General features: G+C 37.0%; 1 protein-coding gene across 2 annotated transcripts in view; it reads right to left on the reverse strand.

Annotated features, from left to right (window-relative positions):
* Positions 1-25,485, reverse strand: part of CCSER1 (coiled-coil serine rich protein 1) — a 603,805-nt gene that overhangs the window by 357,732 nt on the left and 220,588 nt on the right. For both annotated transcript variants that reach the window (XM_054294825.1, XM_054294832.1), the window contains exon 6: positions 4,872-5,082. In XM_054294825.1, the coding sequence (XP_054150800.1) occupies positions 4,872-5,082 (211 nt within the window). The remainder of the gene's footprint in view (positions 1-4,871; positions 5,083-25,485) is intronic.

The following is a 25,485-nucleotide window of genomic DNA, read 5'->3' on the forward strand; positions in this document are numbered from 1 at the left end:
TTCCTAGCATGGCTAACACAGTATTAGCAAATATAATACATTTCATAGAGGACAGAAGGAAATGCTTTAACGTCTCTAAAAAACATAGTTTAAGGCCAATTCCATATTGACCAGCAATTAGCAAACAGCAATTAGCTTGCTCTCAGTACTTTCCATCAGTGGATTGCAAGTGCAGTATAAAAGGGGACTCTAATTATGCTTATTTTACTGATGAGGTGAAAGATGCATGGGGAGAAGTAATGCAGCCCATGATATCTGATAGACTAATTGCAGCCTGAGTGCTATCACTCTGCCCCACTGATCTCAGGCAACACTAATGGCCCTTTCTCACAGCAATTTTGACAGAATTTTCCACATTTCTCTTTTTTTTTGAGGTTTTTTTTCCAAGTGTAATCTAAAGACACTGTATCGGACACATTAACTTTTAATGACAGCCACAGGCAACTGCAATTTCCCTCAGTAAAATAAATGATTAATTAGTAAAACACAGTATGCAATCTATGTCCAAAGTGACTTAGCCCTATTGCTAATTGTAGCAATTAGCTAAAACTCCATAGCCTTCATGGTGTTTTGCAGAGCACCAAAGAAAAAAAAGCATGGGCTGAATAATTTATATTCCAAATTACACAAACACATAGACAACATATCTTAGCCTTCTAGATAAGCAACCAGTAAGGTCACTTCTGACAGATCCTTAAAAATACCTAAAAGTAGAATTATGCAGCTGATAAACTATATATTTCATAAAGAATACATGGAAAATATGACCTTATTTCTACAAGCCTAGAGATTCTCTTTTTATTATGGCACTCAGTAAAATTAATCTACAAGCTCAACAACTAAAGTTTGAACAAAATCCCATTATCACCGACTGCATGGATTCCTTCCCAATACAACTGCATTTTTCCATTTTGTTTATTTCAGCATAAAGACCTTCTCTTGCTAGGCACAAAGCCAAAGCCATACAAGTTTTGCTCCTATTTCTCTGCCTGAAGTGTTTGACCAAAGATTTTTAAAAAAGCAAAGCCCTTAAATGTCCCCTCGATTAGCCAGACTTCAACACTGCCTAAGCTAGCTATAAGAAATTGATTCTCAAGCCGTAAAAAAAGTTAACAGATGGAAATAATTTCATTCTCATCTGGAAGAGTGCAGGAAAGCCAACATATTGCTTGGTTAAGAGGCGTTATATATTCATTATTGCTGATAGCAATGAGTGAGAAAGAAGCTGTAGTCTAGTTTTCAGAAGCTCATTGGCCAAACACAATCGGTTGCCAGAAACATTATAAAACATAGGAAGTACAGAACATCAATTGTTCTATACTTTCCCCTCAAAATGGGGGAGAAAAAAAATGACAGAATAAATGAAGAAACATTCAGAGCAGAGAGGCCTGTCTCAAGTGAGAAGGTAAAGAATCAATTTCTTAGGGGTGGATAAAGCTCCCAATTTCATCCAACTCCGAATTTCTTGTCTTCTCTCTTTCAAATGAGAGCACTTACTACTGACAAAAAGACTTTGAGAAAATTAAAAAAAAAAAAAAAAAACAACCCCAAAAAAACCCAAAAAACAAGCAGTCAAAATAAACATCCAAGATCTGGAGAGAAAAGGGAAACCACAAAATCATGGACAGGCTGCAAAACAGTTTGCACTGTCCGCTGTGCTGAAGTGGCTTTTATCCAGCTGCCCATGCTGGGTAATATGGGTAATTCTCTGATAGTACTTTTTCATTGAATTATGTATCCCACAGGCCTTGGTTACACAATTTATCGGAGATTTGTCTGTCAAACGGAACATCCATGAGAAAAAGCTGCAGACAAGATTGAGAGAGATCTTCCGGAGCACTTGGAAAATCACCGAGTTTCCTCACATGCCAGGGCCCTCCAGACTACCCAGCTTAGTTCAGTGAGGTTCCCAAAACCCTGGGTAACAGCCTGCCTTCGAGCCTTGCATGGCCCAACCCATAAAGAATTACTAGTAGACATTTTCAAGGCTTTTTCACTGAAAGTGAAATGGTAATTAATTCTCTTAATTGAACGATCATTCATTAGCCTTTTTACTAAATAACATTCTCAATCTTGAAAGTTACTGCCATGTCTTCAATTTCCCTTTTCAAGATAAGACTAATAACAAGCCTGTAAGTCTGCTGCACAGTATAGCATATATTGTGTGCAGTTTTTCCATTTAGATGCTTCAATTACAAGCAACTGCAGCAAAAAAGCATATTTTACTAGCCAGTATTACATTTTGGCAGATCGTAATTAAATTATTCCTTAGAAGCAGTGCTCAGTGCTTAAGAAGAAGGATTACATTGAATAACAGGGCTAATATTTTAACTCAATTAGCATGTTATTTTTCAATAAAGAGGTATACACTACTGTAACTCCTTCTTCCATGGGTAATATCAGCTATAAAACAGAAATAGTGCAACTTTTTTTTTGTGGTAATCCATATAATTTTCCCCATGACATTCGTACACTTTGTATATTTTTTAAGTGGATGAAAACATGTGATATATTATTATTTTTATAAATATATAATCTTATTTTGCACTCTTGCAAGTACAGAATATTTCAATTCTATAAAAGACTGCCAGAGACTATGCTTTTCTACATCTAAAAATGCCTGAGCATTCCACAGTACGGAAAGAATTTTTCTTTTATGTCCTTTATTCTGTACTGTTTTGAGTTTGATTTATAATATTGGTTGGGGCAGAAGTGATTCTTGGACGAAAAAAAATTACACCTAGTTTCAATGGAAGTAAGGGATCTTCTCCATGGAAACTGTCTGCTATGTATGCTCAGATGACTTATTTATCAGATTCTTCAGTACAATATTTCAATTTTATGGGATTATATTTTCCTATAATCTTTCACTAATAATTTAGAAGTGACATAAACACATAAATGTCTGAATATCTGAAGATAATCAAGTTGTGTCATTTCAATATAAAATTTTAACATATTTCAGGGTCATGTCCTTGATTGTTCAAAACAGCTACTCAGGTTCTTTCAAGGTAAATAACAGCACATATGGACATCCAAACATAGGATTAGGAAAAGGCCATTTTGATTTCATAGGCCAAGACAAAAAGAAAAATACAGAGACACACTGTGCTATAGCCAGTTGGGGAGATGAAAATTATATAGTACAAAGGAACAAACAAGTAAAAGACTGAATTATTAGGATGAAAAAAATAAGATCAATGAGTTACATAAGGAGGTATTAGTGAGTGGGCATGAAATTCCAGTGAGTCATATGAAATACCTTATGTTCCTTTTGTGGAGATCACCTGGTGATTGTTTTTAGAGATGAAGTACTGAGAGGTACAGCACATTTCCAAACAGAAAATAACACTAGATTCTTACACAAGTTTAACGGAACTCTTAACTTAAAACTAAAATTCTTACACTTATCATCATGGCAAGAATGACCTTTTCTGAGCATTACAGAATTATTCACACTAAAAGCAACAGAGAATGCTGCCTACATCACCACCTGAATGTTAGAATGCTATGTCACAATTTCATAATTCTTATTTACTTCCAAAAAAAATGAAGTTACGACTCCTTTAAATTCACTCTATATTCTCACATTCTATAAAAAAGCAACTAATGGGGAATTAATTATTTCAATTCTGGATTCAGTAACTCAGAAGGGGATTACGGATCCATACAGTACAGATCAAGCTCCTAGTGAAACTGGAAACCCTGGGGCTTGCCAATGAGCAAAACCATGCTGTTAGGAGGACTAATTGCAAACTACCATGGCTAAACCTTTGACAAATCTTTTCAGATAGGACAACAGTTCAATTTAGATACAGATGACCTAGAAGTGAGCAGTAAAACCCCTCAATTTATTTTCAATCTTCATTATAAGAAACTTCAACAGGATAAATTCTGTTTTCATCTTCAGGAAAAAAGTTAACAATGATGTAGTCACATATTGGAATGGTTACTCAGAGATTATATGGAGACCCCATTAAGGCACCAAAAGTCTAAGTGGACAAGGATTTGAGCAACCTCTCCTGAGTTGGCCTTGCTTTGAGTAGAGAAGGTAGACCTCTAGAGAGCACTCTGCACATAAATTATTCTGTATTTCTATGAACTACATAAATAGAAACAAACAAACAAAAAAACTTCTTGCAGATCAAAACAAAACGCAAACTGCAATTCTCTAACAATGAAAATCAAAGTTCACAGTGTATACCAGAGTAAAGACTCCACAGCTGGAAAGTATTAAAAAAACTCCCCAAATAATTTTATTTCTCTAAAGACAAACAGAAAAGAAAAGTTTCAAAGCAACACCAGCATTCCATAGGGAAAGCAGGAGAATATATCAGGACAAGACAAGCCAGGACTCTTGAAATTGTTCAGAGTGGCCCAGTGAATGGCCTACAATATCTGATTTCAGCCATCATTTACAAACTCAAGCTGGCTGAGTTAGAGTACTGACTTCAGTACTGTTACTTAAGAGATTTTTTTTCCTTTGCATTTCTCCTCTAAATTATTTCCATGTGACTTCATAATGGATAACAAATTTAGCAGGAAAACTGAAAAGTTCTAAAATGCTGAAAGAAAACAATAAAATGTATTTTTACCAGAAGCAGTTGGCCTCCCCTGTCCCCATTTTAGTAAAAGCTCAAAAAAAGCTTTACACTCTGGACAGCAAGATAGTAGGATCATTTAAATTCTGCTCAAGTATAAACTTTCTGACCTTCACCATGTTGAGGCATGACTATTTATACTTCTGCATCAATTCCATGTATTCAGGACATATTAAAATACATTAAGTCCATAAACTTTACTGACCCTTTTCTGCTGCTTAGTTCATTAATGCCGAAATATATTAATCTAACAAATAAGTGGGTGATTACCTCTTGCAGAACCCTCTTCATTTTCAGAAGCAATGTCTTGACAGCCGTGCAGTCTTGGAGCATCAGTCTGAAGGGCAGAGACTCAATGCCCCCACCTTCTTCCAGCCCAGTGAAAGGCCACTCCACAGACGGGCTGCCAGCCAGCTGGCTGACACGGGGGTGCCTGGCTTCTCCTTGCTCCACCTCCTTCGACAGCTTCAAGGACAGATTCCTTGTGAGAGAAAACAGAAAGGTCAACACTAAAATATGAAAAAGAACTAATAATTTGGGGGTGGTAATTCCTCTGAAGTTAAAGACACATACATTTGCTTATAGAGCCCACTACTATGAACGGCCTTTATAACATACTTGTAGCCATATGGTGCTAGCAATAAAATACACATTTATATAAGGACCATATTCTACAGGAATTAAAACCATGTTCTAGCTCACGCCCTACAAAAGAAAGTAATTTTCTTAAAACAAAATACCCTATGGGCACAACTTCTACAGGTATATTATATTTCAGTTGAGCTTTACAAAAAAATGAATCTGTCATGCACTTTCAGAAGCTAAGTCAAATCATAATCTTCTGTGCACGTTGACTTAAAACTTAGAAAGAAACGAAAACTGGGAAAAAAACCCAAAAAAACAAACAAACAAACCCACCCCTCCCTTCTGGGCTTGCCCAGTGACATAAGATGAACCTGCTACTGTATAAAACAGAATATGGAATTTAATTAATCTGCATCACTCTTAGTTTTAGTTACTACTAAAGCTATATAAGCAGAACATGAAACAAAAAAACCCAGTAAGTTGTGGGTGAGAATCAATTAAAGACACAGAGATTTTGATGGACTTGAAAGGTAATGAAAGATCATTATTTTCCTGCTTACACACTATCTTCCTTTAATATCAGAACAAGTAATCTAATCATTTTTCCCATGATGAAGAAAGTCACACTAAATTAACTCAGTACAATTAAAGATGCTAGCACACAAGCAGTGAAGAAAATCACAATTATTATTCATTTAAAATATTGTTCCAATTTTCCATTTCATTTGAATTTTTATGCAACACAAAACCGATTCTGCCATAGTTTGGAAGGACAAAGAACATTTTCCCACATAAGACTTTCCTTAGCTTTAGTTTCATAGGATCCACAGACAAAACCAGATTAATGTGATTTCTTAAGCAATTCCCTATCATACTAAAAACTGAAAATTAGGATACTATAACTATCTTTTATGGATGGTTCATTTTTATATTTTGAAAGCTATGTAATATGCAGTAAAAAACCATGTTAGATCAAGCCATGTACCACAGAGATCACACACACAGATCCTCATGTTGGCCAATGGAACTAAAATTTCAGGCTCTTCAACTCAGAAAAGAACAAAAATTAGTCTGTTTTAATTTTATAATGCACTGAAACATATTTGAATGGAGCATTTTGCAACTTTTAAAATAAAAACATGAGGTGGATTGTAAAGTTGCTTTTGATTGAAGGATATTAAATCACTGCTGTTTTATAGCCTTTAAACAAGATCCAGGAATAAATCACACAAAGAAAAAACAACTTATGAAACTGACGTCTCATAACATAGACCACTTTTAAAGGTTTATAAAAGAAGACATATGCATACTATTGGAATCTACACTTGCATAAGATGTATGTATCCAGAAAAAGCACATTATTTAAATTAAGATGAAACAAGAAGGTTCTCTTTCTTCCCCACCCAGCACCTGCAGACTAGAAGGCAGATTATTCCTGAAATATTCTATACATTCACTTCATAATTCCCACTGCAGTTTCATCTTCCTCATATTCCTCTACAGGCATTCTGTGTGGGTCCCATCCTGCCCCTGAGAAAGAGCCAATTTGAGAAGTACTGTCTCCCAGGACGAGTCTTTTAATGTCCATCATCAGAGAGAAGACCCTGGTATCACCAGCCATGCCCTGCTCTCCTGTCAGGAGAAAATAAGTGGTATTCATGGAAAACTGTCCTCCCCTCTGGAAGAGATACATTGTTTATGTATAAGCTATAGATGTACTGGAAATATAGCAATTCTGAATTTCAAATAAAGACAATATTTTCAGTTACTTCAGTGGGTTTCACGTTGCTATCGCACTGTTCAACACATAAAACTACCATCTCTTCAAACACAGAATCTTGCACTAAAGTAAGAAAAGCACTGCAACAATACATTACCACTCACAGTCTTAAGAGTTTAAGATCTGACTCAGCTGTTTCTTGAAAATGGTGACTCAGAGTTCAATGGTACACAGAAAGCATTCAGGTTATACAGCCCTTCCTGATAGTTCAGAGGGACTTTAACTGATCTGTGACAGAAAAACTCTGCACTCTCTGATACAACTCATTCTACTTGGTGCAGAAAAAAAAGCTCATTTAAGCTTTGTTCCAGAAAAGGTATTCCATCAAGTTCATTATTATCAGCTTCTAGGTGGTCTGTTACATTATCATTGCAGTAATCCACTGCAATTCATCTCAAAGCAGCAATAGACATTTAGAAAGGGAAAAAAACCCAAAACAACCCAATTCTTCCTAAATTAGAACTTTCACTTTAGTAAGGCATCTCAGCCTCTGAAGTTGGAGTAGGGCTGGTTTCTTGACTGGTAGTGCAGGAGCTCCTTACAGAGGGCCAGACACCTTGACCTTCCTAACATGCATTTATTTTAATCAAAACATTTCAGAGCCAAATATTATCTATGACAAACTTCTTAAGTCCTTGGAAAAAAGCCTCAAAAGTTCTATTTTAATGACCAAAGCAATGTATTTCCTGTAAATGACAACATTAACTACATAATACTATCAACATACAGTATTTCAGAAAGGCAATTCAGCCACTTTTAAATACATGGCTACAACGTGAGCTCTAAATTCACCTGCCATACACACAGGCTAAGTTCCTACTTCAACAAAGCCACACCTGAAAATGTTCTGAGCACTGGAAGTCAGTTTCAAAACGCTTCTGAAATGGCTCAAACCAACCCCGTTACCACTCTTCCCAATGATTCCCTGGCCTGGTTTGGTTGCCACTACAGGTAAATTGGATTATTCCACTCCATTCTGGAGGATGTCAGTGGTGCAGATGTGCACTCAAGTACCATCCCATATAGAGCTCACCTCAAATCCCTGAGCACTGCAATGGAGCCGTGAATGATAACAGAGAAAAGGACACAATGTTAGTAGAATTACTGCCACCATAAGGTCAGAAAATCCACAGAAACCTTGTTACAAGTCTGTAAATATTAAATACACTGAAAACATGTGCAACTCAAGGGTACTTCGTACTTTGGTCCTGCTGGCTTGTTTCTTATATATCTGGACATATCCACTGAGCATCAGAAATCTACTCCCTCATTCCTAATTGATACAACGAATTAGAAGCTACAATATCCACAGTCAGTAAAATGGGAGTGCCATTAAGGCAGATTTCTATTTCAAAAGCAGTCTTTATTGAAATAGTATGCTAGCATTAAAATAATCAATCAGTGGCTTTCAGCATTTAATAGCCTCCATCAATCCAATGTAACCACATGTTAACTGATTAAGAGACACAGTTGTGCAGATCCTTTGAAAGCTCCTTTTCCCTAGGAAGGTAGAACAAAAGGAATTTTCCCTTATGAAAGAATTCTTATAGCATTTTATTAAAAAATAGGAATGAAGGGAAAAGAGAGGAAAAAGGAAAGGAAAAAAAAAAAAAAAGAAAGGGGACCCAAAGACATGGATTTGCAGCTTGAGCTTGTTTAAGTCATTCTTCCCTTCTTACTGATCCTCAGATCAATGATTTGAAGAGCTTATGGTAATTTGAACTTCACTTACATAAAGATCCCCAGATTATGTGGACTTTAATCTTCTTAGTTTTCATCAGCAGTGCTCAAGATGTTGCTAAATCAGAATTAGCCTAAACTAATACAATTGGTTCCCCTGAGTCTGCTTCTCTTGATATCAGCTTAACAGAGGAGAACCCATGTAACACTGTTGGCATCAGGAAGGCTCTGAATGCCAAGCATAAGACCCCAGACTCTATGAGAAGAGCTGAACACACTTTCTTTCTTCCCTCAGGGCTTATCTTCTAAAGCAGGGTCTTAGAAAAAGCCTTAAATCTCTAATCTGCAGTGTTTAAGTGTGCAGCTGTGTGTGTAAATATTCATCAAGACACCATGTATATACACACATGTATTTTTATAGCTCTCTCTGTGTGTTTACATATATATATAGTTGTAGATGTCATACATACATACAAACACATAAAAATTTGGTCTTGGTAAATTTTTCTAAAAAACAAGTAGCTCTCATTTGTCTATAGCTTGGCCCATCCTTTTACATTAGAAGAAAGATGTTTTTAGTTTCCTACAGAGGTTATGTCCTGAAATCCTATTTCATATTAATCTAGAAAGAAATATGAATTGAAGGCTTTCTCCCATCCAGAATTTTCTTTTTCTTCATTAACAGTAAATAGGTCTTCCTGCTTCAGAATTAACTAATTATTATTTTGATAAATATTCCTCAGCTGGCCCACGTAAGACATGTAAGAGCAATTGCTTCTGCTTTTTAGAAGAAAAGCTGCCTACCTCAAATACTTCCAAAATGCAGTCTGAAGCACTCTGTGGCTCTCCTAAAATGAAGTACATTACCTGTGAAAACCTACTATAATCCCATACTGAATCTTAATCTCTGAGTGATCTCCTACTAATATCATCTAGTAAAGAGAAATGTTCTACCCCAAACAGTTCACTACCGAAATACAGGGACATATTTTGGAAAAAAAAAAGCAAAGGCCCCTCACCACATTTAGCAGAATTAAGGCAAAGACTTTAAAAAGCACGTCCCTAAATATTACAATGAAGATATAAAATAATGTCCTGCTAGGTGCCTAAATGTTCTCAAGACGTAGTCAGGGAGGATAAAAAAATTGGCAAACTCCTCACTCAGTTCTGAAAACACAGGCTTTGCAATATTAAGATAAAAAGCTAACCAGAACTTAAACACTTGGCTAATTACCTGTATTAGCATTCTTTGGCATCAAAATTTCTACCTCTCTCTGTCTCACAGTTTCCCAACACTGCTTCTGTTCTAACAGAAACTGCTTCAGAAGCTGCAGGGGTAAGATTTCACAATCTTGTACATCAGTGTGTCATAAAGTACACGTTGTTTGACATTTTACAGCTTTGAGAGCTGTGGATCCTCTATTGATGCTATGATTTTTCAAGGTCAGCCTTTCAGAGAAATGATATCCAGTATCTGTCACTATCAAACTCTCCACTCCCACACAAGTGTGCACACAAACTCTAATGGCCAGTGCGACTCTAAGTTAAGAGACTGTCAACCTTTTCCATTGAAATGGCTTTTCTTTCCAAGGTTTATATCACAGTCATAAAGATATACTTTGGCTAGAACATGGTGATCAACAATACAGATCAAATTTTATTTTAAAAATATTTTAAAAATTTTTAAAAGCCCTCCATCTTTCAGTTGCTGGTAAAGTACTGCTCTTAAGGGCCTGTCAAGCATTTCTTTCTCAAAACTCCACAGGAGTTAACAGCTCTGTTTATATCCCCTGATCTAGCACACAACACTTCAAACTTCAGCCCTTTTCTTCCTCCTGGAACCTATTAGGAAAACTTAAATGTAAAAAATAAAGTAAGATAATGTAATGAATAATCAGATAATTTTCAAATAATAGCTATTTGGAAAAGACCAGCAGGGCTTTTTCACTTTCAAATATTAAGAGAGCAGTAGTAAGTAAAGCAACAAAGACAAACCAGCAAAAGTAAATGAGGCTGGCTTGGCACTGAGACTTTGGCAGCTTCAGTCTTTTTAAATTCCTCCCCACCTCCTGAAAAAAACAAGTCAGCAGGAGCTCACTCTTGAAACCATTTTACAACTACTAATTAACACTATGTCTCTGTTCAGGATATAAAAAACAAAATAAATTTTGCCTATTTCTGTCCATGGCAGGGGAGTTGGAACTAGATGATCTTTAAGCTCTCTTCCAACCCTGTGATTCTTTTATTTGGACAAAGGATACATCTCCCTGCAGACATTGCAGTGTTTGTAAAAACAACACACTTCTGGCTGGATGCTGCCTCAGTACAGACTAAGGCTGAATACACTAGGTGCTCTCTCTGAGTCTCACTCCAAATGCACTCCACACAATGGGATCACCTCAGCTGACCTGGGACTAGAACCACAACATTTTAATCTAATCATTAACAACAGGCACTGACTGAAACATGTCCAGAAAACTTGATACTATTGGGAGAAATGGGAAAAAATGAGGGGCAAATCTGTTTTGTCACTGTCACCTTCTAGATCAGAACAACATTTCTCTTCACCTTTGCTCTAAATGCTTCAGTCTTTCCTTTAGAAAATGTGCAGATGCAACATTAAACTTTAAAGCTTTTACTAGATTTAAAAAAAAAAAACCTGTAAAATCACAATGGATATTGGATTTGATGACTGCCTTCCAAGAAGCACAAGTGGTACACTCCTTTCATTCAGTTACCAAACTAGGTTTCATTACTTGAAAACAAACTGTCAAAAGCTTCCTGCTACAGGTAGTATTTTTTGCTATCAAAACTTTATGAAATACTGATCAAAATTATGTGCATTTTAAATGAAAGAAGGAAAAGGCAAGCAATTTTCTGTGCTCAATAAGAAGGTACTGAACTGTTAGTATAGGCTTTAGTGGGAAAATTGGTATGCTAACAGGAAAGGTTATGTTTGCTTAGTGCTAAATAGAATTCACAGATATGGGCAAGACAGACTAAGATGGATTTCCAGTGAGACCAGAAAATTAAGTGGAAAATTCATATACCTCATAAAGGAGACAAGCCACTCACTTCAAGACCTATCTGAATTGGTGTTTAAGTACCTGGGAAGCACCTAATCATATTATTACAGCCTAACCCAAGATATTATCTTTTGATGAGCTATTAAGCATTAAAAACACTTCTGTGGAGCAAGCAAGCAATTCATTATCGCTTGTGTTGGCCAAGAGGTTCATCTGAGATGCATAACAGATTTAAAAAAGGGCCAATTAATATTTACTAAAATACCTTCAGCATTCTGTCATCTTTCCCTTGATCCCAAACTCTGCCTGTCTTCCCCTCATCAGGTGACTCAGGGACATCTTCCTGAATTGGATTCACTCACAGAAATGTCTAAGTTTCTGCCAGGGCTTAAAACCAGATACAGACATCTAAAGAATCATCCTACAGTTATCATGCTACAGCCACATACATTCCTCCATTAACAAAAATGCCCAGACCTACAGGATTAGATGGTAGAGACTCAGAGAAAGAAGAAAATGTCAGAGGAGCTGAGCAGTTAAGGGATGCCCTGTACAACAATTAGGTATTTAAAACTGTGTGGGTGTTCAGGAAAGTCCAACTAGTAACTATAAAATTTAGCATTAACTCTATATTTTCATATAGTGAAATATAAAGTCAGTAGCAGAACATTATTTCCAAAATACCCACTAACTACAAACACAGTTTTCAAGAGTGAGGATACCTTTCAATACTCTTCAAAGGAATCAACACAATGGGCTTCTATTTTGGTGAAAATATATGATGAAACCAATGTATCCCTTCTCCCTTCCCTCTAGCAGTTTTACAATAAGGAGTAGAAAACTGTTGCATCTAAATTCAGAGGATACCATCCACCTATGGTATGTAGCAAACTTTACAAATATGTCAGGAGGAAACTGCACCTTTAAAATCCACCCTTTTTCATTATCACATACAACAGTTGGAGCCTAATGTGAACATTAAAAAAGCTTTTATGTTAAATCCCCTTTTATGACCAATAACTGAAAGCATGTAATGGATTCAGGAACATAATTTATAAAAAAAAACCAGACCATGTATTTAACTACATAGTCATGCCTGGAGATATCTCTCTACAAGCTGTTTTTTTGAAGGTTATATTGTGTTCTTCTTTATAGTTTTGGGGAGCATTAGGGAAGTGTGAGCCACACAAAAGCAACAAAACAACACAAGAATTCCAGCACCCGTGCTAGTTTATTGCTTCAGTGAAAAAACAGCTCACACTCCATCATCTTGAAATACAAGAGTCTGAGAGCTTCACAAGCACAAAGATTTCTGAGGAACCATTCACCTTCCAAAGTCGCAAAATCTCTGCTCCTCTTCTGAACACTGCACAGCTCCAGACACCAACTTACAAAAACTGCCCCCAGCACAAACAGAGGCCTATAACTCAAGCAAAATTCCCAGCTACATACAGGGATAAAAGGCTACATTGTGAGACCCTCGGGCTGTTTCCTTGGGAGTGTCCTCTCAAGCAACCAGAGGGCTCAAATTAACACAGAATACTTTCACTCACAAGGCAGGTGTTTGCAATGTCTGCACTTGGAACCTCATTAGTGAAATTAAAGCCTTGCAACAGCACACGCTCAATTTTTTAAACAAAGGCATTAGAGACCAAACAAAAAGAAAGCAATAAACTAATTAATGTGTAAATTACCCTAATTGTTTTGCTCTCACATGACGTTATCAATCACTAAGTGCCACAGCAGAAACATGTTATTTTATCATCTGGTGAAATTAGCCTGCCTACAGGAGATTTCTTTGACTTTGCCAGTATGGTCCTTCAGTGGTTTTATTTTTGATTGTAAATAACTCATTAAAAATAATCAGAATATTTAATTTCATTTGACTAGAGCACTGCAGTAGTGCTTCCATACTGCTCTTTTACAGAAGAAAACATTTCTTGTACCTTCTCTCCCCCACAATGTGGCCTGCTGTGAAAAAAAAAATGTAATGAATTGTCAAACTGAGGCCAGAGACAAATGAAAAAGACAATGGTTTTTGGTTTGGTTGATTAGGAAGGACCCAAGCTCAGATCTCTGAATCACACTGAAGATATCTCTAAATATTTATTTGTACACCAGCAGAGAGGAGGAAATAAGCATGCCAAAACTTCAATACTAGCTCAGCTCTTCATGCTTGCAATATTTTTGTTCTGATGCAACACTGCTTGACAGATAAGCGCCTACAAACCATGTCCCATCAGAAGCCTCATTCTTTCTGCAATGCCTCCTGTCTCTTCACTTTGAGGGCATCAGGTCTACTGCCTTTTAACACTGAGTTTTGAGGCTGTCATATTAAAATTCAATGCTTATTTCAGCTGTTGACTCTCTGGTTGCTACATTCTCTAGTCTGGGGACTCTGAATTACCTGAATATATGGGGTTACTGCAGCAGCTTCTAGTTTACAGAGCCAGTTTGCAGTTTAAGGCTGAGGATAACATGAAGAGCAATATTGTGCAAAACCATGCAAGTTTAGAAAAGCTGCATCTCACTAAAAACACACAGCCCATTATTTGAGTTGGGTGCCTGATGTCTAAATCCTTTTACACTGCACATTTTTAAATTTTAAGCAGTAAATGACAGTTATATTTAGAATGCAATTTCTCTTAATTTAACATTACTGCGATAACTTGTGCCATTAATTTATTAAAGCTTGCAACAAATATGATAATGAAAAAAACACACTTGTAAAAGTTGCTGTAAGGAAGTTATTTAAAATTTAGTGTGATTACTAATTAATAATAGAATTTGTAGCATTTCTTCTGTGAAAACCTAAATGTACATTACATAACAGCATAATTAATTCTTTTAGTTACTGATTTTGGCAGGAGAGCAACCCTAATAATTATTGGAGTGTATGTTAAAACTTGCTGCCTGTAGCTCAACTTAGACTGAGATTAAAACTGGAACTGCCAACTCATTTATTTTCAAGGCACCTCACAGTATGACTCTAGCTTTTGGAAAAAATTCCATTTTTAAAAATAAAATGCACAAAATGTCAATTTCTGGCCCACACTGTTGCCAGATACACCATGACATTTTGATCAAAGCTCACCCTATAGATTTTGGATGCAGAAAACAAAGCATTTAAAAGCTACACCTGTGCACGTAGAGACACTGTACAGTCTTTGAAGTTGAATACTGTTTGACTTATGAGTCTGAACCTTTGTGGCAAGGCCATTTTTCTTTGTTTATTTGACTTGAGTCACTTTTTCTTTTGTTGTGGGTGGAGTTTTTTTATTTATTTTTTACTTTGGGCTTGTTGGTTTGGTTTTTTGGGTTGTTTTATTTTTTTAAGGAAAAAACCACATCAACTTTGAACACACAATGGAACATTTTGAGGACAACTGTCAAATCATAGACAGTTTTGGGCTTTAAGGAATGATTAGAAGTCATCTACTCCAATCCCCCTGCAACATGCAGGAATATCTTCAACTACATGAGGTTGCTCAGAGCCCCATCCAGCCTGACCTTGAATGTTTCCATTCAAGAGATGGGACTTCCACCGCCCCTCTAGGCAGCTGTTTCAGTGCCTCACCACCCTTATTCTGAAACACTTCTTCTATTTTACATTATACCTTGTCCTATCACAGCATAAAGTTGTGATCCTGCTAAAAAAGTCTGTTCCACCTTTATTACAGGAACTCTTGATGTTACAAAAAATAGATAAACCAGTAGCATTCACTTAATAAATACAGCTCTTAGGCCCCCAAAATCCAAATGTCATGTCTTTAAGTCTGCATCAAGCCAGGTATAAAGATTTTTACCAAGTAACCTAAAGTTCCTCTTACTGTTTGTAACAGCAAGTTGATGGAAAGCTTGATCAAATCTTCAGACAGGAAAGAAGGCACTAAAGTCCTATGGAATGCAGAATGTATATTTTTAGTCACTTCTTTGAGTGGCCAGGAATTACTCATATTCCTCTGGAGCAATACTGAAGAGTAGGGATATCTGTCCTTGAATTTCTTTATTCCATCTCACTTGGTTGGTCTGCTACGGTACCTAGAGTTTGTGTACCTGCATCTGCCACACTTAACATCTGGCAGCAACCTCCCAAAACTGCAAAGGAGCTGCTCCCACAAAGGAAGGAGATTGCCTCTTTACACACATCCCCAACAAGCCTCCAGCTTTCCCCTGAAGGGTTCCATGCAGGCAGCACAATAAACTGACATAATAAAGAACAGTCAAACTACACTGACAACAGAGATAGAGAGCAACCATCAGCCGTATGAGGGTTTCAACACAACTCCAAGCATAATCCATAAGCTTTTCTCCATCCCAACAGAACTACTGTCCATATATTGCTGAAATGCATTTTCAGCTCGGCCAGAGTCATATAGCACAACACAAAGTTTGCCAGCAAAACCTAGCAGCAGAGAATTAAATAAATAAGCTTCCCCTTAGAGACATTTTTATTAGTTCTAGAAGCAACATTTTGAAATTTCAGTGTCATTTTTCAGACTAAATGAACCCCGATGGGTTGAAGCCGGCATTTCTTCTACACAACATCATTTATCAAGTTTTATCAAGTTTTTTTTTTCATTTTCAGGAACAAGTGCAATGTTGGAAAAAGACAAAGAAACAGAAATGCCTAGATCAGAGCACAGATTAAGCAAAAATCTCTTCTAAATTACTAAATACTGTAATATTACTAATTACTTAAAAAAAACAGAAAATGCAGTAAGAAATAATTAATCTAATGCAGATTGTTGTCTCCTGAATAAAGGCTGTCACTAGAATAATTCAGAGATGAGTAAAGCAAGTCATTTAAATGCAGGCAAAAGTCATAAGTCAGATGACTAACACTTTTATCCATGTACCAGAAAACAGAGATAAAATAGTCCAATCCTACTGGACCTGTGATTGGCATTTTTACAACTGTCAGTGAAAAGTAGGATATCTTTATTCTTCCTCCTCAGGATAAGCTAGTGGAGTTTTTGACATGCAAAACTTGCATTGTACAAGCCATGTTCTCTTGCAATAATGAAGAGGAGAGAAAATGTGGAAAGATAAAGCTGATGCAACAGGAATATTAACTTCATTTTTAGAACAAATGAAGTGAGGATAACCAAAGAAATAATTGCAATTCTCACCCCTTTAAGTGAAAGAGTAGACTTTGCCTTTTCCAAACTGTGATCAGCTCACTACCAACAGGGAGGAACCCTGTGGATCCTATAAGGACAATTAACTTACACAAAAGAATAAATGATCATCTCTTCAGAACATGAGCCAGAGAATTCACTTGCATATTTACTGCAGACATAGCAGTATCAATATAACTGTTGAGGCAGCCACTGAAACAAATAAAAGTTGTAAGGGAGAAAGTTTTAGATGGCCTATCTTGATTAGCCTCTACCACACTTTGTTTTCATCCTGCTTGGCTGACTGAGACAACCAGTAATGTTATTTGTGTAGACAACATTTTTCCCCTCAGCATCATCTAAAACAACAGGCTGAGCATTCTGTTCTTAATTACTTTATTTTCAATTGTTTGTGTGCTACAAGCTTTTTGGGAAAAAAAAAAGTCTAGCATTTTAATTGGCTTTAAACTCCACTACATCAACACTCCGTGGGAAACTACAGTTGTAAATGGCAAGGAATAACAGAAGTGATAAAATAGCAATTCCACACCTTCACTAATATGCCTACACCTGTCTCTATATCTATCTTCACCAATGAAAACTGTGGAAGTTTGGAAAATACATACATTCTCTTTATTCAAAAAATTCCAGGAATTTAACCAACTAAACCAAACCACTAGTGTTTTTGCTTGTAACCCATAAGATTATCAATAGAAACAGGTGCAAAATGAGTATTAGAGATGTCTGGTAGCTGGAAGTTCTGTCATTTTTATGAGTATCTGTACATGTTCCCTCTTTTATTCTTGGTATTGTCAGCAAAAACAATGAAAGCCCTGGCTGAGTGCACTGCTTATTTCAGACACAATGTAAGTTAAAAGACATAAACCTATTTGCCACTGAAATACAAATTTCTCTTTCTAAACTAGGAAAAATCTCTTCAAGTTTTTGAATAGCACAGTGTCCAGTTTAAAAGAAGAAATTTAGAAGCATCAATTACAAATAACACCTGGGGCTACTGCTCTGATATAAGAAATATTTGGAATCTTAATAACAACATAGATATGGATTCTACTTTATATCACTGCTTAAGTTGGCACATTTTATCATCAAACTAAACTACTCCCTGAATATGAAAAGAAAGTATTGAGCTTCTCATTAGCCCTACTGGCTAGAGAAGCAGCAATTTTAAGGCAGTCCTACATCCAAATGCTGCTAATAACACATAAAATATTTCTTGGTAACTTCTTAGAGAGGAAGAAAAATCATGAAGAGTGAACATATAAGGAGTTACTGTTGAAGGACATCCTCTTCCCAGCCTGGGGGACACTACTTCACCTATGTTCCTGCAGTCTATCTCTGTGCATGTTCCAGCTAAGAGTGAGATCAAAAGCAATTTCATATTCTGCTGAGGCATTTCAGAGCTTATCACACTATTTGTGCAACTTCTGCTGTGGTCTCTCCTGACTTTCTCCACTGAATTTCAAATTTCAACATCTAAGTGGAAAAAAAAAGTCCATTTTCAGGTAACTTGCAGTCAGTATTTGAGTGACAAAGCAGAGTTTAAAAAGGGAACTTTTGAAAAATCTTCTACTAAAAAAACGCAGAATAGGGGCAGCTCTTGCACTGGGATCTGTAGGGCCCATCACTACCAGAACAGGTCAGCTTGGTCAAGTGTTGCTCAATCATTTATCCTGGTGCTAAAGGCACAAGGGACATGGCAATGCCAAACCCAATACTGCAGGGCATCACAACCAGAAGTGTATTTTGCCTCCCTCTATTCTGCGGTTGTAGAAATCAGAATGAGGTTTTAGATATGTAAAACGAGCCCCATGTAGCAGAATACTGGTCTCTACCTGATGTGACAAAGGCTACTGCTGAAGAAGGGAACTTTTTAGATGAAAAAACAACTTTCACTTATGATGTGAAGGTGTGAATGTTATCCAAACTATCTCATTGAATTTACTTGGATTTACTGCATGAGGTAATTAATGCTGTTTCTTGACTGATCCAAGATTGCTGGCATAGGTGTACCAACTGCACTTAGGTAGGGGAGAGTGGGAGGAAGCTGTCAGCCACAGACTCGATGCAGGGGCTCAGGTGAAAACAGGCAGAACAAGTGAAAAAGGACATATAATCAAAAATACTCCCTTCTTCAAGGACTTGTGTGTGAAAGCAGAGGGTATAAAAAAAAATTATCACCTCATTTTGTGCTGCTAATCCCCCAAACTATCCTTCCAAACATACTCCAGAAATGCCAGACAGATGGCAAAGAGTGATTTCAGTCGTTCCAGGTGAAGACACCTGGCTAAAAGCCTTGTTATTTGTTTCCTTGATTCTACCAAAGACATTCAAGAACAATTTTCCTTGCTACTGTTTTCTAATATTTCTTTATACTTCCCCCTTGCACTTGCTTGTGAGACAACTCCTTGCAAATGGGCAAAGAGGTTCCTGCATTGCAACTCATTTGGGGAATACAGTAATAAAAATATATAAATATTGTTTGAAGATCAAAACGACAATTTTCCCCTGCTCTTTAGGGAGGGCTGCTTGGAAGCAAAGAAGGCCAAAAAAGAGTATTTTTTGCTACTTGAAAGCAAAAAACCAGCAAATTCGACTTCTGTTCTGGATATTATTTCCAAACTGTTATTGCTCTGTTTTGAAAAATCTTACCAAGCATCAAAGCCCAAGAGCCACACCACATTATCAATCCACTATTCATCACTGTTTCCTAGTAGCAGTAATGATTGGAAAGACAAACATCAAACAGGCATTTCATAAGGAACTGAAGCTAAAATAAAACCTTTACTGAAGCACTAGTAAATAAATAAATACAATATGAACCAGTTTTAGAAGATAAAAATCAATAACTGAGTAAGAAATTTACAGTAAGAGCAATTTGACACAGAGAATGACAGCTCTGAAGAGCAACAGAAAGCAAGTGTAAACATTGACAGTTATCTGGAGTACCCAGTGATGAGAGGCAACTGGTGTAACACAATTCTGTGACTTAGTTTATCACTGAGGACAACCCAAATCCAGAAAGAGGGAATCACAACCCAGTTTTACAAACCTGCCCTAGTCCCACAGTGAAAGCACATGTAAGTGACACGACAAAGGAGACTAAATATAGGTATTTTAAGCTCAACTTCAGTTCAGCATCTCCTGTGATATTATACAGCTCCAAGCAGACTAAGAACTAAGAGGCAAGCATACAGCTGCAGGCAAGCCCTGACTGACAGCCAAAAATCATTGTCACCCACACACAGATGAAAATCTCAGGCATAGATTATGCTTTTCATCAAAACTGACTTAAGCAGGGCCATATTTGAACCCCAGTTGGCACCCCCCACCAGTGGGATAAGGGAGATAATCAAAGAGCCCAAGTGAAAAAAACCTTGTTGGATGAGCTAAATACAGTTTAATGGGTAAAGCAAGAAAAGTGCACATGAGCAAAGCAGAACAAAGCAAGGAATTCATTCAGTGCTTCCCATGGACAGGCAAGTGTTCAGCCATTGCCAGGAGAGCAGGGCTCCATGTCATGTAATGGTGACGTGGAAAGCAAAACACCATCAGTTCAAACATCTCCGCTCCCTCCTTCTTCCCCCAGCTGTATGTGCTGAGGAGATGCCACATGGTCTGGGACATCCCCTTGGTCAGCTGGGGTCACCTGTCCTGGCTGTGTCCCCTCCCAGCTCCTAGGGCACCCTCACCACCTCACACTCTTTCCAGAACAAATTCAAACATAGCCCAACGCTGCAACTAAGAAAAAAATAACTCCACCCCAGCCAAAACCAGCCCAAGAACTTCTATATCAGATCTCAAAATAAAAAACAAAGCATTTCAGCGAGCAACCAGTTAATCTGTAAAAACTGTTTAACAAAAACAGGGGGAGAGTTTAACTGGCATTTTAATACCTTTTCATTAACAAAAAGAAAAAAAAAGAAAGAAATCCTGATGACATCATGAAATTCAACACTAATTCATCCAGATTTATTAGTTTTATGAAACCATCACTCAGATTTATCTGATTTCACTACACATTCTAGAGAGGTTAAAAAACATATTAGCTTTAGTCTTTAGTCTAGAAAACAAAATTAAAAACAGACTTAAAATGTGGCACGACTGGTTCCTTCTCTAGTATTCCCTTTCTGTAATTTTTTTCAAATTACAGCCATGACATTAATCTTCCAAGTATTTTTAGCTCATATCTAGAAATATTTAGTCATTTTTTAAAATTTATTTTATTTAAATACCCTCCTACACAGTAGAAATAAAATGACAGAATACATGTTACACATCATTCTTGCACATGGGACAAAATGAAGAGACGTAGCTGCTCAGCTGAAGACAATTTTTTTATATAGAAGTAATATGGGGAAAGAAGAGAAGAAATAGATATATAATACAAAATATGCTGAGTAGAAAAGAACTCACAAGAATCATCCAGTGCAATGCCTGGCTCTGCATAGGACCATTCTCAATAATAATCTTACAAATTTCAAACATTACCTAATTGCTGCTGCAATTCTAATTGGATGATCAGTAAAATATTTTAATCAGATGAAGAAGTTAAAGGAAGATTCTGTGCCAAACAGTGTTCCTTTGCAGACCTGACATTTACGCCTATCCGTTTACATCCTTGTGGGAAAAGTGCATAAAAGCAATAGGTGAATCAACTCACTCTATACACTCTCATTCGCAATAAAATCCAACTATTTATTTCACTTAATGTGGAAATCCTTTCTAACCGTTAATGTTTTCATAAAGAGTTCAGTCTCCACTGTCAGAAAAATTTAAAGCCCAGAGGGAACTTGGGAAGCATAAACAGGATTAAGATTTCTTGTTGCTTTTTATATAATGCATTTCATACTCCAGGATGAAAAATCTTCGTATATGAACGTTTCCATAAGCCTTTCCCATGCAGATGCTTTTCTTTTTTATCTCAAAGCACAAATACAGTATAAATAGCAATGACAGAGTTTCAGCCTTCATGATGTTAGCTTATAAAATAAATATTAAAGATCGCATAAAGGGACACTTCCCATTATAATAATGTACAGCAGACAGAGGGCTTTGGTTCACTCCCTATGGAAAATGCGCCAAACATGCTCTTCTGTATAAAGTACACAGCTGAAAAATTCAAATTGTCGAATCTTTGTTCTCCTGCATTTAAATTGCCTTCTCAGTATTGTGTGCCGGAAGGGCTTGTTATGCCAACAGGAATGCAGTCGGGGGGAAAGGAAACAGCAGGAAATCAGATGTGAATTTGGTGTTACTCTAAGATGTATAGAATACACTAAAATAAGAAAATCGGTAAGACAAAGAATGAAGTAAGCTACTGCTGCAGCTACCAGATGTGGCAGGTCTGAAACTGAGGCAAGCCTGGCAAAGCTGCTGCAACCCTTCCAAAGTGAGGTTGATGGGGCAATGGCCAGGCTAGCCTGCTGGCAAAACACAAGAACTGGCTTCCCCATAGTGATCTCCTTGCCTCCCTCAGCAACACTCCATGGACACCTTTACATACACGATTTTCAACAGAACACATTCTGAGACACCTCAGTTCTCCAAAAATCTACCATACTGACTGCACTTAAAACACTGACATAAATCTTTCAATGTAGTGTGTCAATTTTATCAGTCAGGACAAAATTACCTTTGTATGCTTTCTGGATGACAGGTGAACCACTGTTAAATACAGAACACCTGAAATAGAAAAATTAAAGACTAGATTTTTTTTTACTGCTCAGTTGTTAACAGCAGCTGTTTAATTCTACTCGAATGAACTCATTTTTCACTGTAAAAGCAAGCATGCCAATTAGCACTGCAAACAAACAGTTGGAGCTAACTTTTTAGAGCCTCTTTTTCCTTGGAAATGTTAAAAACAAGTTTTCAGTATTGAATAGAATAAACACACATTGAAAAGTTCAAAGCAACCCATGAATGGAGTCTGCTATGTCCTGTTATCCTCATTGCTCTGGTGATATGGAAACAGCAACTTAAATGTGTGATCTGAGTTTCTGCTCTGGATTAGAGTAATGCCATTACTGAAAAGCCAAAGTAAGGAACCCCCTTCAGAGCTTGAAATTCTTTGCATAGCTTTTTTTTTTTTCTGCTTGTTGCAGAAAGTGAGACTGTGTTTTCTTTCCTTGACAAAACTGTTGTTATATTCTAAATGGAAAGCTCTCTCCTTGATAGTACATTTCTAGAGGCTGTTTGCACTTACAGTCTAAATGCTAGTCAATGCCATGGGCTATACTTTTATAGCATCTAAACCCTATCAAAAACACACTCACAGTTGGACAAGAGTTTAGCTCTAGCAGTGTGAATTTTGCTGCTCTTGGTTTCACGACTCTCAAGAGCGTTGAAAATTAATATATTTAACCCCTTAATGAGGGACAGGCCATCCCATGGCTCATCAGCACCAAGCCTGGTTTTACCCGCTTCATCCTCCAAATCTAGTTTTAGTCTATTTCAGTAAGCCCTGTTAACTCTTAGATGAAGATTCTTTTGTCCCTTTGAGACAGAGGTACCCTATCTCTTGGCAGATCACCTGGTGTCATGTAAACCAACCCACAAGTAAAGAACCCAAAATTCTCCTGGTGACAGCTGCCACCAAGCCTGTTACAGGTCAGTGGGGTCTGCCTGCTCCTTCCAACATCACTCTCTGCAGCTGGTAGGACACAAGCTTTACTGCTCGTGCTCCTTACCTATTAACCAGTCATCCCAAGGCCCTGACATCTCTTCATTGCCCTTGGACTTATTACTGCAATTTCATGACAATGTGTGATGCTACAAGAATAAAAGTAATAAGGAACCATTTCTATCACATATCAGGAAGCGCAATTTTCTTGAGACTTGTGGAAAAGTAAGAAATTGAACATTTACTCAAACACAGGCAAAATGACATAATACAACAATAAATCCCAGAGAAAAGAGACAGAAGTGACTTTTTATGACTGCAGGTGTTTGAACTATATTTTTCCTGTACAGGAGTTTATGTAAATGGAAGAGCACAGTGCATGTAGACTCTGCAGTCCAAAAGCTTTTTTTAATGGGTGAATGGGTGAGAATATGTGAAAAGCTCAATTCAGGGCAGGAAAAGATAATCAAAGAAAACCAGAAAGGAAAGGCTAATCTATGAAGACCATGCCATACTTATAGCCGCTCCCTTCAGGACTACAGTACTAGTTTGTGGTAGAAAAAAAATTATTTTAAACAAAAAAAAACAAAAAAAAAAAAAACACCAACCAAAAAACCAAAAAAAAACCAAAAAAAAAAAAAAAAAAAAAAAAGAGAAGAATTCTACATGGGTCAATGCACCTGAAAATGTTCTAATGAGAAGTTTGGAGTCTGTGTGCTTTTAATAAACAAACAATAACAACAGCTTCAAAATTATTACTTTTTTTTTTTCCTCTGTCAAGTAAATTGTGTTTTTTCTTCACAGGATATATTAGACAGTGGTTTGAAAGAGAACATGGCAGAATGTAGCTGAAGAATGCCCAGTGAGAGGTAGCAGATCAGTTGCATCCTATTTACCATTATGAGCCCTCTGAAGAAGAAATTACTAAGATGAATTTGTTCCAGGGAAGAGGTTAATCCTTAGCCTAATCTTTCAAGTTTAAAATCCATTTCTAGGCTTAGTTCCTTAGTTTTGGATTAATCACCTCTGCTTTAAAAGTATTTTTGTGGTTTTATTTCTTTTTCCTTTTGTTCCTTCCTCTTTACTTCAACCAAATCTACATTCTCTACTTTCATCAATACCCTTTTGATATCTTCCTTCATTTTGTTTCCTCACCTCACAAAACATAGCATTATTTCTTACATTGCCAATCTTTTGCCAAGAAAAACATACCACCACAGAAATTTGTTACCTTGGTCACACTTGCTATCAGGTCTCTGAAATTTTCAGAGGCCTGACTGAATCTGTAACATTTGGTGATTTTGCAACCTTTCATTTCACCTTCTTCTGCTGTTCTTCTCATGCCTAAAGTTTTCACCTTTAAAGTCTTCAGATACCTTTCAATTCGACCTTGAACCGTCTTCTTTTATTACTGCACTCATTCTAGACTCTATCAAAACCTCCCGCTTTGTATGTTAATATGCTTTGGTTGCATACCTATTCCTTTTAATTTTATTTCCTTACTTCAACTTCTGCACATGTTTTGCTACTCCAAAATTTACCAGAAATCTACATTATTTAAATATAACTTGATGACTTAGTATGCTGTTTACTACTCTGTCTTTTCTTCCTAGTATATCGTGTAGGGGGCAAAAGCCTCTCCTATGCCTGATAAGGCCCAAATGTGTCAATGGAATAACTGACCAACACCTACTCCTACCTCTCAATTACCTGCAGGGACAACCTGTACCTTTCCTTCTACCAAACTCCCCTTACCAAAGGCTTCTCTGAAGACCTTTGTTTTCCAAGATGACAGCCTTGCAACTCAGCACAGCAGAGCTCTACCACTCAGAAGAAAGCACCTCAATTAATATGAGAGTACAGCACAGATTTTCTGGATGCATTCTGCAAACTGGCAATAAATCAGTCCCATAAACTTCAAATTGTCTGGGGACAACAAGTACAAGCAGGATTTAGTCACAGCACCATAAGAGGCGGAGGGAATGAGGCCGTATCATACAGTGTTTGGCAAAGCAAGTCTGCTGAGACACCTCCTGTCTCAAAATTTTTTGAA

Source organism: Melozone crissalis, unplaced genomic scaffold, assembly GCF_028551555.1.
Source record: "Melozone crissalis strain CALT ecotype California unplaced genomic scaffold, PUWL_Pcris_2 ptg000006l_1, whole genome shotgun sequence".
Taxonomy (NCBI): Eukaryota; Metazoa; Chordata; class Aves; order Passeriformes; family Passerellidae; genus Melozone; species Melozone crissalis.